The sequence below is a fragment of the Anoplopoma fimbria genome, chromosome 20, assembly GCF_027596085.1.
Source record: "Anoplopoma fimbria isolate UVic2021 breed Golden Eagle Sablefish chromosome 20, Afim_UVic_2022, whole genome shotgun sequence".
Taxonomy (NCBI): domain Eukaryota; kingdom Metazoa; phylum Chordata; class Actinopteri; order Perciformes; family Anoplopomatidae; genus Anoplopoma; species Anoplopoma fimbria.
Genome location: NC_072468.1, coordinates 15,116,716 through 15,133,114, shown reverse-complemented (window position 1 = coordinate 15,133,114; position 16,399 = coordinate 15,116,716). Strand labels below are relative to the sequence as shown.

Below are 16,399 nucleotides of genomic sequence, written 5' to 3'. Positions count from 1 at the left end.
TGGCAGATGGCCTTGACTGTAACTGTTTCCAGATGATAGGCAGCCTAATATGTTACCTATTAATCTAATATGTTCTTTGTTATTATATCAGGTTCATGGTGACACTGAGTCAATCAGTTTCAAATTAATTATTCAGATATTTGCTTCAGTTGTTTAAAATATGTGGTTAACCTTCATTGAGTTTTCAATTCCCACTTCTCATATTGATTCAGACATTTCATCAGAGTCAATTTCAAAAGCTGAAACGCGAATAAACCAACAGTGATGTTGCTGTTTGTTTTTCAGAACTGAAAACTGCTTGTCCCTATAGATCCAATTAGTGCAGGTGGCATTGGTTTCATTTTAAATAGATACCAAGGTCTAGCATTTGGAATATCATAGTGAACGACACAGTCAATTTATGTTAGTGATCCTAAGATTTTTGATGTAAGCAAATACAATGAAAAAAAAAATAGATAAATACATATTCCCACCCAAACAACCCACATTAGATGTTGGTCATTTGATCTGTCACTGCTTGGGCATTAATTGTTGATAATCCTTCACATACATTTTAAATTTCAAAATAAGATATGAATTGCCATGTTAAGGTTGTGTAAAGGAATCTTCTTTGTGAGTTCATGTAAAAATATAACAAACCAACTTAATGAGCACACTTCAGACGTAAAAATATAAAATATACATTTTGAGAGAATACATTTTTTTGCATATTTTGAAAGTTTTAAAACTATATGTGGCTGTAATATTATTTAAAAAGATCTCAGGAATATCATAAAATAGAGCCTATGTGTGTCAGTGTGTTTGTGTGTATTTATATGTTGAGGCCCCCTGTGTCAAAACCTTGTTTTAATTATTTTAGTTTTACTTAACGTTAGTACATAAAGAAAAGGAATAAACCACACAGAATATTTAAAGGCAATTATAAAAATATAAAAATGCTACTAGTGCAAGAATCAAAAAGCAGCTGTGTGTTTGTGTGTGTGTGTTCCTGCAGTGTTTCCACATGCAGAGGTATTAAGAGTAGATGATGAGGAGGGCGTAGCTGCAGTGATTTAGGGGCCCCGCTTGGCAAGATGATAAAAAGGGCCCGCAGAGCCTATAAGGGAGGGAAAGAGCCACAAACAGTGTAATCAGTCTAAATGTGTCCCACTTTACTGCCTACAAAGAAAAATGGCGTCTGAAGTCTCTTTTCTGTCTCTTCCCGTTCCTCACTGTTTAAAGAAACTGTCTTTACCTCAAAGTTGTGCGAGAAGAATCAATGTCTCTCCTCTTACTTCCACCCACCACCTCCCCTCTCTCAGTGCCCTGTGGTGGGGTGGTTATTGAGATCACGGTGTGTCTGAGTGGCAGCGATAACCGGTACCCAGGTGCCACTGGCACATGGTGTTTAATTAATTAATGAGACCGCAGGGTTGGTTTTTCTAATTCCACCTAGCCAGCACCGGGGTGTGGGGGAGATAGCCGCGAAATGTTTAGGTGTGTGTTTTCAGGCGAGGAAAGGAAAGATGTATGTGAGAGTGTGTGCGTTTTATGGGTATATATCTATTTTGTTGGCAGTTTGGGATCTGGTTTCCGTATTAGCAGAATATTAAATATGTATGGAATATTTTTACTCTGACTTTTAATCACACCATATGATTGGGAGTTAATCATGGGCTAAATGCAGCTTATGATGAGAGAAACACAATTAGTGTTAATACATCAATATGAACCAGGTCATGGACTCATTGAAAGAGAAATGTACATGAGCTTTAAACATAATGCAACATGAAGATGGTGTTTGAAGCAGTGCACGGTGCATGTTACGCAGGTTTCAATATAATGAATTGGATGATTATAGGGTAACACTCAATTAAAATAAAGTATTTTTTCTTTGATTGTCAGTAAGGCTATTGTAAGAAAAACATTTCTGTCAAAACTTTCCCATCCCATTTAGTACAAGAAGCTGGATGGCATGTATAAGAAATTGAGTTGTTCTCAATTTTTCCAGGACAATGGTCCAGTATACAGTACCATGTTTTATTTTGTGTTTTCCATTATGTTGTCTTCATCTGGGTGGTGTCTGAGGTTGTGTCTGTTTACATATACACTATTCCATTAATTTTATTTCGATATAGTATTAGGTAGGCCTCCACAAAACACGAGTATCTTTTGTTGGCTTAAAAAGAGAACAGAAAAACAGAAAAATTAGTAAATGTAGATGATAACAAGATACGCAACATTAAAACCACCCGTCCTCAACATTTCGTACTCGTACAAAGTGATTGTAGATTTAAGATTCAAAGCTTTATTGTCCTGTACAATGAAATTCTTAGGTTGCTGTCCCCTCTGATTGATCTAGCAAAAATATCTAAAAGTTAAAAATGGAAGTTCGAACAGGAGAACACTAACAGAATTGGGGAATACAATATATGGATGTATAGAAAGGGGTTTTAATCAGTGATCAGTGGAATGAGCATAAAGAGCCAAATCTGTATCTACAAGATTATATTCCTCAGTCTATGTAATGTAACATAGTCTCCCATTTTGCACAAGAGACCGGAGAGGTTTTACTGTTAGATGAAGGCAGTGAAGAGTTCCAAGTCATGAATGATGAATAAAAACGCTTAAAAAATAGGAAATCTGCATTTGTATTCACAGCTCATCTTTAAGAGGTGTTTTACATGGTACATGTTAGCAAATTATGTATTTCACTCTTTACTGCTTCCATAAACTATTCAAATATATTAGCTTACACCTCATAAATGTTACCACTGCACAACTCTTACTCACACTGGTAAAACAGTATGAGGAGCTGATATCATGGAGGAAAGGAATGATTTACTAAAGCTACATAAAACTCTTCTTTCTGTGGGAGATCACAATAAAACTTCTATAATCTCTGATAGTGGAATATTATAGATAGCCTCTATAAAAATATCTTTATGGCCTAGGAAAGAGAAGCATTACGACTTGTTCCACCCTGCTCGTTGTGGTTTAAACCATGTTATAGCTTAGAGATAAATGAGTCCATAGATTTCATACATCAGACATCATCTAATTCACAGGAGGTTTGTCCATAAAAATGTAAGGAGTCTTGTTTCAGATGTAAAGTTATGAGGAAATGTCCACCAGCATTGATGGGGTGCAATCAGATAAGAAACAACAGATCTGAACTGAGAAACACTTTGTTCTGATAGACAAATATTAAACTTATTGATAAGATGAAATAGCTATCGATGTTTGCACAAAGCAATGGTGTGCTTCCAGTGTTTATTCTTTATGTTTCAATATAAATGAGACTACATGCATGCATTCTGCTTTTTGAATATTTTCTGATAATATCACACATTCCAAATACTAACTACTGCTGCTCTCATTTACAACAAAGAAATGAGTAGATGAGATCAACGCAAAAGTTTTATGATTTTCACATCTGGCTTATTCCCCAAAACGTTGGACTATTCCTTTAAGACAGGTCAACGTGCTGAAAAGCCCTAAATTAAGAGATGAATTTAGAGATTTGGTTGTGATCTTTCTACTTCATTCATATGCAAACTTTATGTTCCAGATATATGTCTGAACACAAACATTATTATGCACACAGATATCCTGGCGCCCTGGTTGCTCTTCCTGGAGCAGCAGGGAGATGCAGGAGGAGGTGGGGGGAGAAAAATGAAGCGAAAGGAAGAGGCAACAGGAGAACAGACCTCCCATTGAACTTGGCTCGCTTCCAGCACTCATTCAGCCATTAATCAGCTGTGAGTCAGTCAGTCATACTGGCTTTAAACAAACACATTAACATTTGAGAGCACATTACACCAGCGCTCACTTGCGCGCGTACAAACACATGCTGCCATCACATTAAACACACACACACACAATAATGTACACCCTGGGTGTTAGTACTTAATTCTCTTACCTGGTGCTTTTTTCAGATTGTCATGCTTTTCAGTTCTTTGTTTCTTTTGACAGATGTTGGCCTGAGGGGTGCATTTGGTGTAGTTCTGGTGGGGACTGGCGTAGGGTGACCACAGGAAGGGGTCTTTAATGATGAGGTTTGAGGGTTAGGGTAGATTAAAATGCATATATGGGGTGTTTGTGCAGGCAAATGTACAGAGAGAGAGCCTGGCTTGGTACACCCTGATCAAGGGGTACCATCGCCCACCTATGGCCCAGAAGGAACTCGCACACTTGCCTGCGGTTGCGACTCCACAGCGTTGCACAGGAGAAAGCCAAGCGGACCCCCACACAGCTGGGGAAGATAACCTCCGGTGATAACACTCACAGGGGTGAATGTCAATCACGCTGTCTGCACGAATGTGTGTGTGTTTCTGCGTGTGTGAAACAATGTGCCTCGATTGTTCATGCAAGTATGCTTTATGTACAACTATGCATTCTTAATGTGTGTGTGTGTGTGTGTGTGTATGTGTGTGTGTGTGTGTGTGTGTGTGTGTGTGTGTGTGCCCAGTGATGGCCTGTTAGATTGAGCTGTCAGTCGGCAGGAAGCAGATGAAGATTAATGGAGCGCGCAAACAATAAGAAGCTGGCAATGATCATAAATATGCTAATGTCCATTATCAATACACACTCACTGACATGCATACGAGGGTGTGTGTGTGTGTGTGTGTGTGTGTGTGTGTGTGTGTGTGTGTGTGTGTGTGTGTGTGTGTGTGTGTGTGTGTGTGTTTGTGTGTGTGTGTGTGTGTACAATATTCCTGCAGCAAAGATTTGGGATAGGAGGTGATTCAGGTTACCGAGTTAAAATTGTTCTCCCTCCCCTTGGGAGCCACACCAGAGTCATGCACACACACACACACACACACACACACACACACACACACACACACACACACACACACACACACAACACACACACACACACACACACACACACACACACACACACACACACACACACACACACACACACAACACACACACACACACACACACATTTTTAGAGCGGCAGTGTGTTGGCTGACTGATGGACGGGAGAGACGGGCGTCCCATGTGTTATGTTTGTGTTGTGGGCTACAAGAGGGAGGGGAGGAGGGCTCATTGAGTAGATGACATGATTGGTGTCGCATTAAAATGTGTTTATTTAGCATTTGTGCGCGTGTGTGTCGGTGTGTGAGAAGGGCAGTGGATGGCTATGATGTCTGTGCCAAGCCCCTGATTAAGACTACAGGTTCAGCTAATGGCACAATGAGAGGCTGATTAAGAGAGGAAGAGATGCTGAAAAAAAAAGCGGAAGATAAAAGGGATAGATAGACAGATCCATTCACTAAACTGATGATGGGGCTCTTTGTTGTCTCATCCCATTCCATGGTTCTCTGGGGTCCTCGCTGTGTCTGCAGCATGCACTCATTTTTTTAATGAAAAGCCTCTTTCTTTATCTCTCTCTCTGCCTCCCCCTCCTTACTCTTTTTCTTCCTCACCGCCCATCTGGGTCACACAGCACAAAAGAGCAGTACAGGGGCCCCGAACTGAAACCTGGTCGTCCACTTCATCACCTGAAAACATACTTCTTAACCTCATTCTCTACTTTTCACCCCTGGTTGTCTCCTCTCACGCCGCCCCCCGCCCACTTTTCCCTCCTCTGCTAGGGTCTGCAGAGTCCACTGGGAAATGTTGAGGGCTCACGGGGCTCTCTGACATTCCTTGTCCTTTAAACACACATGCACTCCTGCAGTCACAGACACACACACACACACACACACACACACACACACACACACACACACACACACACACACACACACACACACACACACACACACACACACACACACACACACACACACACACACACACGTATACTATCCATCCGATCCTGATGGAGAGTGTAATTTGTGTGTAGCAGGGTGGCGATGGATGAAGCATGTAAAGTAGACATAGGGAAGTGGTTATGATTGCGGCTAATGAGCTCACAGGGGACGCTTAGATAGAGGAGACTGGCCAATGGAAGGCCTGGTTCAAATACACCCCTCTGGAGGGCCCCTGTTCAGCTGAGACCCTCGTTGCCCCATGGGAATGTGTCTGTGTATGAGTGTGTATGTGTTTGGGTAGTTTCTGTTTGAAACCTCAACAGTCCCTGTGGTCATTATACATTCATTCTGCTGAGCTGGTTATTATTGCGATCCATGGACAAGGGTAGCATTAAGATGTCGAATCACATCGGCCATTAAGTCAAGGTCACCGCTAACTGGTAAAACACAGAGGGACTCGCTTGATTTTCGAGTGCTATTTAGCAAAATATACACTTCTCTTCGAAGCCAGGCAGAGCAAACTCATAGAAACTCAGCGATGACTGCTAAAGCTGCATCAGTGGGAAGTGTTGGTGTGAACAGGTGTGTGTGACAGTGTGTCATTTTGTGTGTGTCTCATTACCATGCATCGTGTGTCAGTGTTGTCCAGGAGGCTGGGCCTCCGCTCCCTGCTCCAGGGGAGAGTTATAGATTACTGGCTAGAGCAGGCAGGGGCCAGGGGAGCCGCTGGAGCCCAGACCAGAGAACTGCAGGCTGGGCACGGCTCTCAGCTCATCAGCCTATCTCTTGAGGCTGCGGAGCTTAACCTGGAGCAAGGCTCTGATTAACCAGGCTAATGACGGTGCAGCCCCCAGCTCCCACTGCCCAACACCATAATCACTGTTTAAGGCCCTGGCCAGTCGGCGTGTCTATATGGAGAGAGAGAGTAGTGTCACAGCTTAATGGATAAGTCTACTGACAACAAGCATTTTAAGTTAGCTGTCAATACAAGCTTTTAGAGTCACTCACATGGCAGGAGAGCATTGTATGAGAGGCTGGAATGACATCAAACACATTCAGAGCTTAAATATTGTTTTCTGTGTTTGTCAGTTGTACGCGGTCATGGGGCTGAGTTTGTGCATGTGAATGTGTGTAACCACAGTTGTAGGTGTTTAATGAGTGCTGATCGATGTCTCATCTGTGCCACCTTATCTCTAAAGCAAACATTTCATCAGCACAATGGAAGCGTTCATTGTTTGGTACACACAGAGACCCCATGGACAAACTGCAGAAACCAAATGACATATGTAAATAAGACTAAGACAGACATGCTTTTGTTCATATCCCACTCTTACAGAGAACTACCCAATAACTGTAATAAGCATACACCAGTGAGGATGCATGTCTTTTTAGTGTCTTTGTGGGTGTGAAGGTGGGAGGGGTGGAGGTGCATTTGCACTGCAGACAGAGGAACATGCCAATAGTGTTTACTGTCCTCTGTGAGTAAAGTGATTTCTGACAACTCCTAAATGAAGCCCTGGGGGTGGGGAGGCCTGCAGCTAGATCACAGACCTGCTTTATGACTGTTTGTGTGTGTGAGACAGTTAGAGACAGAGGTAATAGCTTGCCGTTATAAAAAGGAGTGAGTCGATAAGTGATCTAGCCCCTCTCCGATAGATAATGAGGTGAGAGGAATCAAACACTGAGTTTAGATGCCAAAATAAGACAAAGCCGACAGGTTTATTACTGCAGCTGTACAAGGGAATAAAATGACCTGCAATTCTACAACACATACAGTATAATCCACCAAATAGTTACAGAACAAAAGGAATTCGGAAAAGTGAGATATTTAACTGCTGGAATTATACATGCAAAGAGGAGGCAGACCATGATTAAAGTATGAGGCTAAAGTTTTTCTACATTTTGCTTGTTTTCATCAAATCCCATTTAAGACCAAAACCATCAATACAAAGACTGTCTCTCTAAACCATTCGATCAGCTACTAACCCATTTGTTCCCTAATGAATACAGTCTAAAACTTGATAGATAAGGGTCACAACGAATTTGTTAAATAAAAAAAAATGCTCAATAATTTGTCAAGACACCAGAGTATTGTAGTTTTATGCAGAAGTCGACAAAACAGAGATGAATAGTGCATTTGTTGGCAACAAATACACATTTGGTGTAATAGTGAGTAAGTGAGATAGCCCCATTTGTGCCTCTCGTGTAATACCCTTACTATTGAGGCACAGAGAAAAGCATCAGTTTTTCTAAGTAAGTAACATTTTAAATCTTTGAAATATTATTTTGGGAATTGACTACAGTGGCCAAGGAAAAACTTACTCTTAAACATGTTTATATGTATTATTAATATATTTTTTGACAACAACCTCTATGACACAGAGGAATAAGCTATATCAACTCATTATTCGTTTTGGTCCTTTTTATAGGATTTGTTGACAATGAGAGAAATATAGAATCCCGCCAGCTTTATCGTTTAAGGTGACGGAGGGAATAGAAGAAGCTGTGGCAGATTACATATGAGTATGCAGGATGTTTGTGCGATGGGCCAGTCTTTACAGTCTACAGGAGCTGTTATTGTCTGACAGCCCTGACTAAGCCATCCACATTGCTGCTGATCCTCCATAACATCCAGGGCTTACCTTGTGTGTCCGGACGTACAGTTGTGGGTGCCTGGAAGTGTGCCAGCTATGCATTTTTTTTATTAGTGATTGTTTATGTACTTGTATTTGTTTAGCTCTGCCTTTACAAGTGCCGGTTGTTGGCTAAGCAGAATACAGATCCAGGCATGCACTCAGAGCAGCTGTGTTTCTGAATGGATCCAATGGCCATTGTTCTCCTGTCACTAGCTCGTCTCTCTTGCCCAGGAGACACACCGCTGACATTTACTAGACCCCCCCCCCCCCCCACCCTGCTCTCTCCTCATCGTTTCTCTCCTACCATCCCCTTCTTCTCTCCTGTCTCATTCTCTCTTTCACTATCTCCTACTTCTTCATGTTCCTTGCTCACTCTTTCTTTCTGTCACTCCATCTCTCTGTGGCATGATGTACCAAGACAGATGTGCGGGGATAGGTGTGTGTGTGCGTGTGTGAGAGAGAGAGACGGACTGAGTGTTTGTGTTAATGAGTGGCCCTTTAAGGCTATTAAGATAAGATTGCTATGCCCAGAGTCCCTCATTACCCAGCAAGCATTGCCCCCTACTCAGAATTGTAATTGGGAAGGAAAGAGAGTGAGTGAGAGCGAGAGAGAGGGAGAGAGAGCAGAGAGAGCGAGAGAGAGGGAAAGAGAGGGGGTCGGGTGTTAGAGTGGAAATAATAGGAGGATAAATGAGGGATAATTGAGTGGATCGAGAACAAGAGGGCGATTGATCAGGTTGATTTGGTTTTGGAGAGGGAGACGGTGTGAAGAGATGAAGGGTTAAAGGTCACACACTTGTATGTACAAAAACATATTTGTGCAAGTATGATAAAAAAAAAACCCGACATGTTTTACATGTATGAGTCGATTCACACATAAAAACACACACATGCACGCAGACATGCTACAACATATATGGAAATTCAAAGAAAAAATGTGACAACATGCCACAGGTATAAATTGTTGTGTGTGTTGTAATATTTCAAAACTTTGTTAAGCTATTGATCAGACTCAATGAGTTTTTACATTGCTATATTGTGTGTCTGAATGTGTGTGGGTGTGTGTGATTGTGGATGTTAGTCAGCCTTTAATCCCTCTGACAGTCATTGTCTATTTACACTTTTAGTCTCTTCCAGATTGTGTCACACCAGCATCACCTACAGGATAAAGACATTAACAGCAAGGTTTCACAGCCTTAATCTAATCTCCATCCCCTGCTGTCCCTGGTAAAGAACAATTGAAGTAACTTCTTATATTATATATTCAATCATTGTAGGTAATTTGATCAATTTAAGCAAAACCAGCAGACCAAACGCACTTTATTTTTTAATAAAGTTGTGTGATGATGCATTAAATATGATTGTCTGTCAGCACAATCTGTTACAATTCCAAATAAATATTTATGTACACTTATTTATAATCTTGCTACAGTTATTATAGATTATGATGATGATGCTTATTTCAATTCATTTGAGATGTTCTGTTAACAGTTCTGAGGGTGTTGACTAAATGGACTGACTCATGACATATTAAGTTTGGTGGAAATTTGAGAATGCGGATGACTGGACACGGAGCAAGTGTCAAAATATGAATTTCACTGTCACTCTTATGTGTCCTCATGAATCTGAGGCATTTGTAATTCTGTAGTATTTATTTCTACAGGGAGCACAGTACGAACTATCATTGGCTACAAATGCCACATATTCTCCAGATTTTTCCTGTATTTCTGAACTATGGATTCAGTAGTATGATCATAATTTATAAGGCTATCAGCAGCAGCAAGACACAAGCGCACTGGAGTGTCTGAAGTCCTTTCTATGTAGATAAAAAAAATAAAAAAATTCTACTATGTAGATAAAACTTTGCTTGTCATTTGTCCTTCACTTAATGTAAAATAGGAAAGTTGATGAGACATCTATTTGTAACCTAAGGCTGTCCAATATTTGCAAGATATTGCACTACATCAGTTGGAAAGTGAAACGTGAAAAGGATTGGTAGCAGCCTGAGCAGAGACTCCCCAAGCTGATCTGAACATAAACTTCAAACCGTGGCTTCATATCACCATCAAGTGGCAGGACTGGGTACAACCACTGAAAAAGACAGAATGGTGGACAGTACGAGGATATGAGTGAGGATGGTTAGATGATGTTTTTTGATGTCTTGTTCAGTTGAAAAACATGCATATTCAACCTGTACTGTGGGTACATCTACAGGGTCACCTGTATGAGGTGTTTCCTCAGCAGTTGGAGTGAGCACAAAGGGACCTTGTGAACTAAATAATCAAAGCTGAGCTGCACAATATTTAATAAATAATGCATTCAGTGAGTGAAAACAAGGCTGCTCTAGATTTGGATCTGCATAAAAAATACACATATGGGATATGGCCAGGTTTCCTTTTTCATTCGAGATAATGGGCAGGAAATTAAGATAATTTAAACAAAACAATTGACAATTAAAACATGGTGGCTATTTTATAGTGTGATTACAGTTTTCTTATATTTAAAGCTACTTTTAAATACATAAACAAAGGATTTCTGCTGAAGATTTTTATTTAGCAGTGTGGCATTCAGACAGTAGGCCCATTTAATAGATGACATTTCAAGTAAATGTAATTGCACAAATAACTGACTATGAATATGAAAAATCTTCATAGATAAACACATCATTTATAGACTTCATTTTAATGTCTTCAGAGTCAATGTATAGGGGGAGTAACATCCTATGCCAATTATTTATTTTCCAACCAATTTGCCTTTTGTTTTTTTATTTAAGCCTATTCCTGCTCTTTGCTCATCTGTTTGAGCAGCAGGCTAACATAGTATACGATCCATATACTCCACATCTCTGAAAGATTGTGTGTGAAATACCCTCTCTATCACAGGCCTAATCCCCAACTGATTGATCCAAATAATAGCACGTAGCGCCTCTTCATTGGATGTTACTGTGATTGACTGAGGAGGCAGAAGAGAGGGAGGCCGGGCGAAACCATTCATCCGGCCATACTCTGACTGAAAAATATGCAAAGATTAAAGATCACTGCGAGGCATCTAGATTCGGATTTCAAAGAGGATTACGGACGTGTGGCTGAATTAGGTGGCACGATTACAAAAAAGGGTCATTTAGGATTGGATTAGCCTCTTAATCACACGGTCATCGGTGCTGAATCCCCCCTCTACCCTGCGAATAAAAAAAGCAAAACAGGCAATTGGGATGTGGGGATGATTTTGGTGACGCTGCAATGGGCACCTGCGAAGATACCGAAATTCAAACAATAATGAGGATCCCATTTCATTTCAAGTTGGTTTAGTCGTTTTTATCGCATCTTTGTTGACATCATTCTGGGCCATGATTTTCCTGCGGAGGCTCGTGGAGCTGTTGGTGTTGCTGATCCAGAGCGGATGGTTGGGGGTCGCGCCGAGCCCCACCGACGAGGGAGCACTCAGGGCCGGCCACGGGGAGCACGGAGAGCCGGGACATCAGGAGCCTCACAAGGACTCCTACAGCACCTTCGCCTCCGAGTTCCTTGAGTCCAGATATCTGTCCGATGACGGTGAGTATCTAATGCATTGCACCGCGATTCACAGTTGGTGGGTTTGGTTTACACTGCATGCGCAATAGACACACTTCTAACATACGAGTTTAACATGAAATGAAACAGAAACTGTGAACAGAACCTGAGCATGTGCTGTTTATTTTGTGTTGCATCAAACCTGCACTGTGCGAGGCCTTTCAGCACCCAGGCCAGCTCCCCGGTGGTAGCTGCCCACCCCCTCTCTCTCTCTCCCCCCCCACACACACACACACACACACACACACACACACACACAAACAAACAAACAAACAAACAAACAAACATACACACAAACAAACATATGCAGGCCTCCTCCTGTGCAGATGGCCTCCCCCTAGTTGGCCCTTTGACTGTCTTGAAAAAACAAAACGTCAATTGTTTTTGTGTGGAACCTTACAGAATGCTGATTTTGCCTTTTGCAGGTTATCCGTTCCCCACCGCCCCACCAGTGGATCCCTTCGCCAAGATCAAAGTCGTCGACTGTGGAGTTACCAAAGGCTGCATAAGGTTAGAGAAGGATACATCTTTATGAACAGAGCTCTGGTGCAGCTGTATTCCCAGAGACTGCGTTGTCTGCTGTGGCTTGACTTCTTAAAGCTGGAGCTAAACATGGACTTCTCAACTGTGTAGTATTTATTATCTGAAACCTGAGTGAAATTGTCCTAAACAGTGCCCCAGTTTGGTCCTTACGTTATCAAGATATTCTGAATATTCAACTCAACTGATATCTATTCGTCAGTAGTGCCTTTCAAAGTGAACGTGTTTATCTGTCCATGTACAGATATGGGAAGCCAGGGTGTGATGCAGAAACGTGTGACTACTTTCTGAGTTATCGCCGCATCGGGACAGATGTGGAGTATGAGATGAGTGCAGACACAGATGGCTGGGTAGCCGTAGGTTTCTCCTCTGACAAGAAAATGGTGAGCAGCTGCACAACAACAACTCTGACTGTTGAAACTGTTTGGGAGAGTATAACACATACAGAATTTGAGTTTATTTTATAGCACAACTTATTTTACTTTTATATGTTGCTTCAAATGTTTGGTCCATAAATTGTAATCAAACACATGGATGTGGTGCAAATGATTGATGATGATGATCTTTTTAAGAGCTTACAGTAACTATGCAGATTAACGACACAAACATGTACTTTGAAGGCTTTTATTCCAAATGCAATTGCCCATTGTTTACATCATTTTCTTTTAAATGGTTTGGCACGAAGGTAAAAACCTTTTCACACAGTATGTTAATACTTTTAATGAAATAATTTTAAGGCAGCCAAGATAAATATGAGTGCTTACAAGATGTTTAAAGGCAGGTTACACAAAGTTTTATTTACTTTGCTCCCATTTTTTCCCCTTTTTATTTGACTTATTAGGAACCTTTCTGTAACTCTTTGGGGTCACATGTTCAAATGTAACAATCTGAGAAGGAAAAGTCAGTCTTTGGTTGAACTGGTCACAATTCATGTTGATACTGAAGCTATCACCTGTGATGAGGGTCGTAAGAAAGCATTTCATTTAAGGGGGTCACAAACCAAAAGGTTTGAGAAACATTAGTTTAATGTGTTTACACAACATAAAACTAATAAATCAACAAAAAAAAACATTTTATTCAACGTCATCATTGTTAAAATGTTACATTATTTCATCATTGTTAACTGTTTTGTTGAACATGCGTACCAATCAGCATGGCCCTCATGATGAAGGCTTGACACTTAATAATTGTCTGAATATGGAGGGCAGCATGGTGGTGCGTTGATCGGCACTGTCCCCTTATAGCAAGACAGTTCTGGGTTTTAACCCTCCAGCTATTCTTCTGTGTAGAGTTAGCATGTTTTCCTATGCTGCTGTTGGTTTTCTTCATGTTCTCCGTTTCCTGCCAAAGTCCAAAGACATGCATAAAAAGTTTAGAGAATTACTTTTAGAGCCCAAATAATCTTATGTAACTCCAGTCTTATTGTTTGACAGCTCTTTAGCATAAAACACTGGGGCTAACTGCACAAGCATGAGCAATAATAGTAACTGTCCCAATTAATATATTTATATTTTGTATCAGAATTTAAACTTTTGTCAATAGATGAATATATAGAAATTTGGAATTAAGCTTTTCATTCCTTCCTATTTCCTCAGGGAGGAGACGATGTCATGGGCTGTGTCCATGACGATAACGGACGTGTACGGATTCATCACTTCTACAATGTCGGCCAGTGGGCCAAGGAAATAAAAAGGAACCCAGCAAGAGACGAAGAGGGCATTTTTGAGAGCAACCGGGTGACCTGCCGCTTTAAACGACCGTTATATGTCCCCAGAGAGGAAACACTTGTGGACTTACACCTGTCATGGTTTTACCTGTTTGCATGGGGACCTGCAATACAAGGTGATTGATCAAGCTTTAGCATCAAGTCAACTGTCTTTGTGCTCTTCTTTTTTTATCTTTTATCTCATCTTACATCGTCTTGCCTTTTCCAACAGGTTCCATCACGAGGCATGACATCGACAATCCGCCTGTCAGTGATCACATGATCAGCATCTATAAGTACGAGGACATCTTCATGCCTTCTACGGCCTACCAGACCTTCAACTCTCCCCTCTGCTTACTGCTCATCGTAGCCCTCACCTTCTACTTACTGATGGGAACGCCATAATGAAGCACAGCAGACCACATAGAGGAAAAAAAGAGGGAATAGAAGAAAAGCAGCAATAAAAAAGTTGTCTGATGCCACATTCAAGTGTGCACTTTGTGCAAAGACACATTTTTAGATATATGAAACACGACAAAGAGTATATAACTTATATCATAGCATTACTCTGAACTTATGAAGAAGATCTTGACAAATTATTAAACCTGTATCTAAGAGGTGTCATGTACTGTTGTCAGTACAAAACAAGAGGTCTGATTAGAGAGTAGTGTTATATTATAAATAGGCCAGTTATTTTCAGTATTTATGATAGCTTCCAAGTATTTAAAAAAATACGAGAATTACACATGATAATAAATAAATCTCACAAGTCTTCGAAATACTGCATGCTGGGAAATCTGGAAACAATTTCAAAATCCTGCTGTTCGCCGATGATGAGAAGACTCTCATGTTGAACTTGGCTAAAACAAAAAGGTTTTCTGAGGACAAAATGAAAACAAGCAGCTCACAGCCGTTTGCACAAATATTCCTGTCCCTTTACCCTGTTATGTTTATATGGATATCATGCCTTGCAAAAAACATGGTTTGTTTGTTGTTAGTACAGGGCCTATCACATAATATAGTTTTCAAGGTTTTAGGTACTGCCTGCAGTATGTGTTCACCGTGTAAAAGATTTTCATAAACTTTTCTTATGTTTGGCTCAACTCCATAATTTCCTTTCACACTGTGACTATGTTTAAAGACAGAGAGGCTACTAATGAGTAACAGTCGCAAGCAGTAACACACTAAGCGGAAGCTAACTGTGGATTGAACAGTTCCTTGAACATGGACTAATTTTTCTCCCCAGGCTGTTATTGTAGCCTTTTGATCTGTATCAAACAATGGATGGATGTTTAAACACCGTTCACTGAAATAATCTACGATTGTTGTGTTAATTATCAATAAAACTGTGAAGAAATAACAACACAATACACACGAAAGTACAGATCGTGTGCATGAACAGACAACTCTGTCATTCAAACAGTATAAGGTAATAGGAGATTATTTTTAATAGAATAAAAAAAACATATTATATTATAATCTTATTTAGGACCATATCATTGAGGACATTGATGTCATGTCATCTGTATTTTGAAAATGCAGCGTCTTCAGCAACATGTAACCTTAGATCTAAGTGAAAAAATCTGATGTAGAAATAGTCTTCCAGGGTAACGATCAGTGACTAGCCCAATTTACATTTGAAAAACTGTAAAAAGAAAAAGAAAAATAGAGATAATGAATAAAAAAAGAAAAAAAAATTGATTTATTTTTTATTTTGGTATTGCCTTCAACATAACCATTTTTGGAATAATTGAAAGATAAATGACATATATTAGTAATTTAATAAAATCAAGGTTTTATATTATATATATATATATATAAAATATAATATATTTATATATATTATATTTTTTCTTGTAATAATCAAAATATTGTGTTTCACCATAAGCCAACTGTAAAGTCATTATTCTAACCATTCCAGATAAAAACACTTATCAACCATAAAAGCCACCTCCAGGACACCTTTCCTCAGTATTTAAAAAAATACTGGTTATATTAGTCACTGTTTGTAATAGGTTCATGTGAATATAGATAATAATTATTATTATCTATATCTAATATTATATCCACACCAAGATTAGAAAGGATTTATTGTATAGAATACTGCAATCACTATTCAGAATTCATCAAATGCAGCTGAGAAGGTGGATAAAGCATCAAAAAGGGCTTTGAAGAGTGGAAGAAATAACATTAATGTAA

General features: G+C 40.0%; 1 protein-coding gene across 1 annotated transcript; it reads left to right on the top strand.

The window, feature by feature from the left end:
• Window positions 1-11,306: 11,306 nt before the first annotated feature.
• LOC129109867 (DOMON domain-containing protein FRRS1L) lies at window positions 11,307-15,743 on the top strand. Its single transcript, XM_054622013.1, has 5 exons — window positions 11,307-11,937; window positions 12,381-12,465; window positions 12,740-12,878; window positions 14,091-14,337; window positions 14,433-15,743. Exons 1-5 carry the CDS (start codon window positions 11,733-11,735, stop codon window positions 14,603-14,605), a joined length of 849 nt encoding a protein of 282 aa, XP_054477988.1. The 5' UTR covers window positions 11,307-11,732; the 3' UTR covers window positions 14,606-15,743.
• The last annotated feature ends 656 nt before the right edge of the window (window positions 15,744-16,399 follow it).

Coding starts and splice junctions, on each gene's coding strand:
- LOC129109867 (XM_054622013.1), top strand. CDS start 11,733: ATGATTTTCCTGCGGAGGCTCGTGGAGCTGTTGGTGTTGCTGATCCAG. Junction 12,466..12,739: donor GTTACCAAAGGCTGCATAAG/GTTAGAGAAGGA, acceptor GTCCATGTACAG/ATATGGGAAGCCAGGGTGTG. Junction 14,338..14,432: donor ATGGGGACCTGCAATACAAG/GTGATTGATCAA, acceptor CTTTTCCAACAG/GTTCCATCACGAGGCATGAC.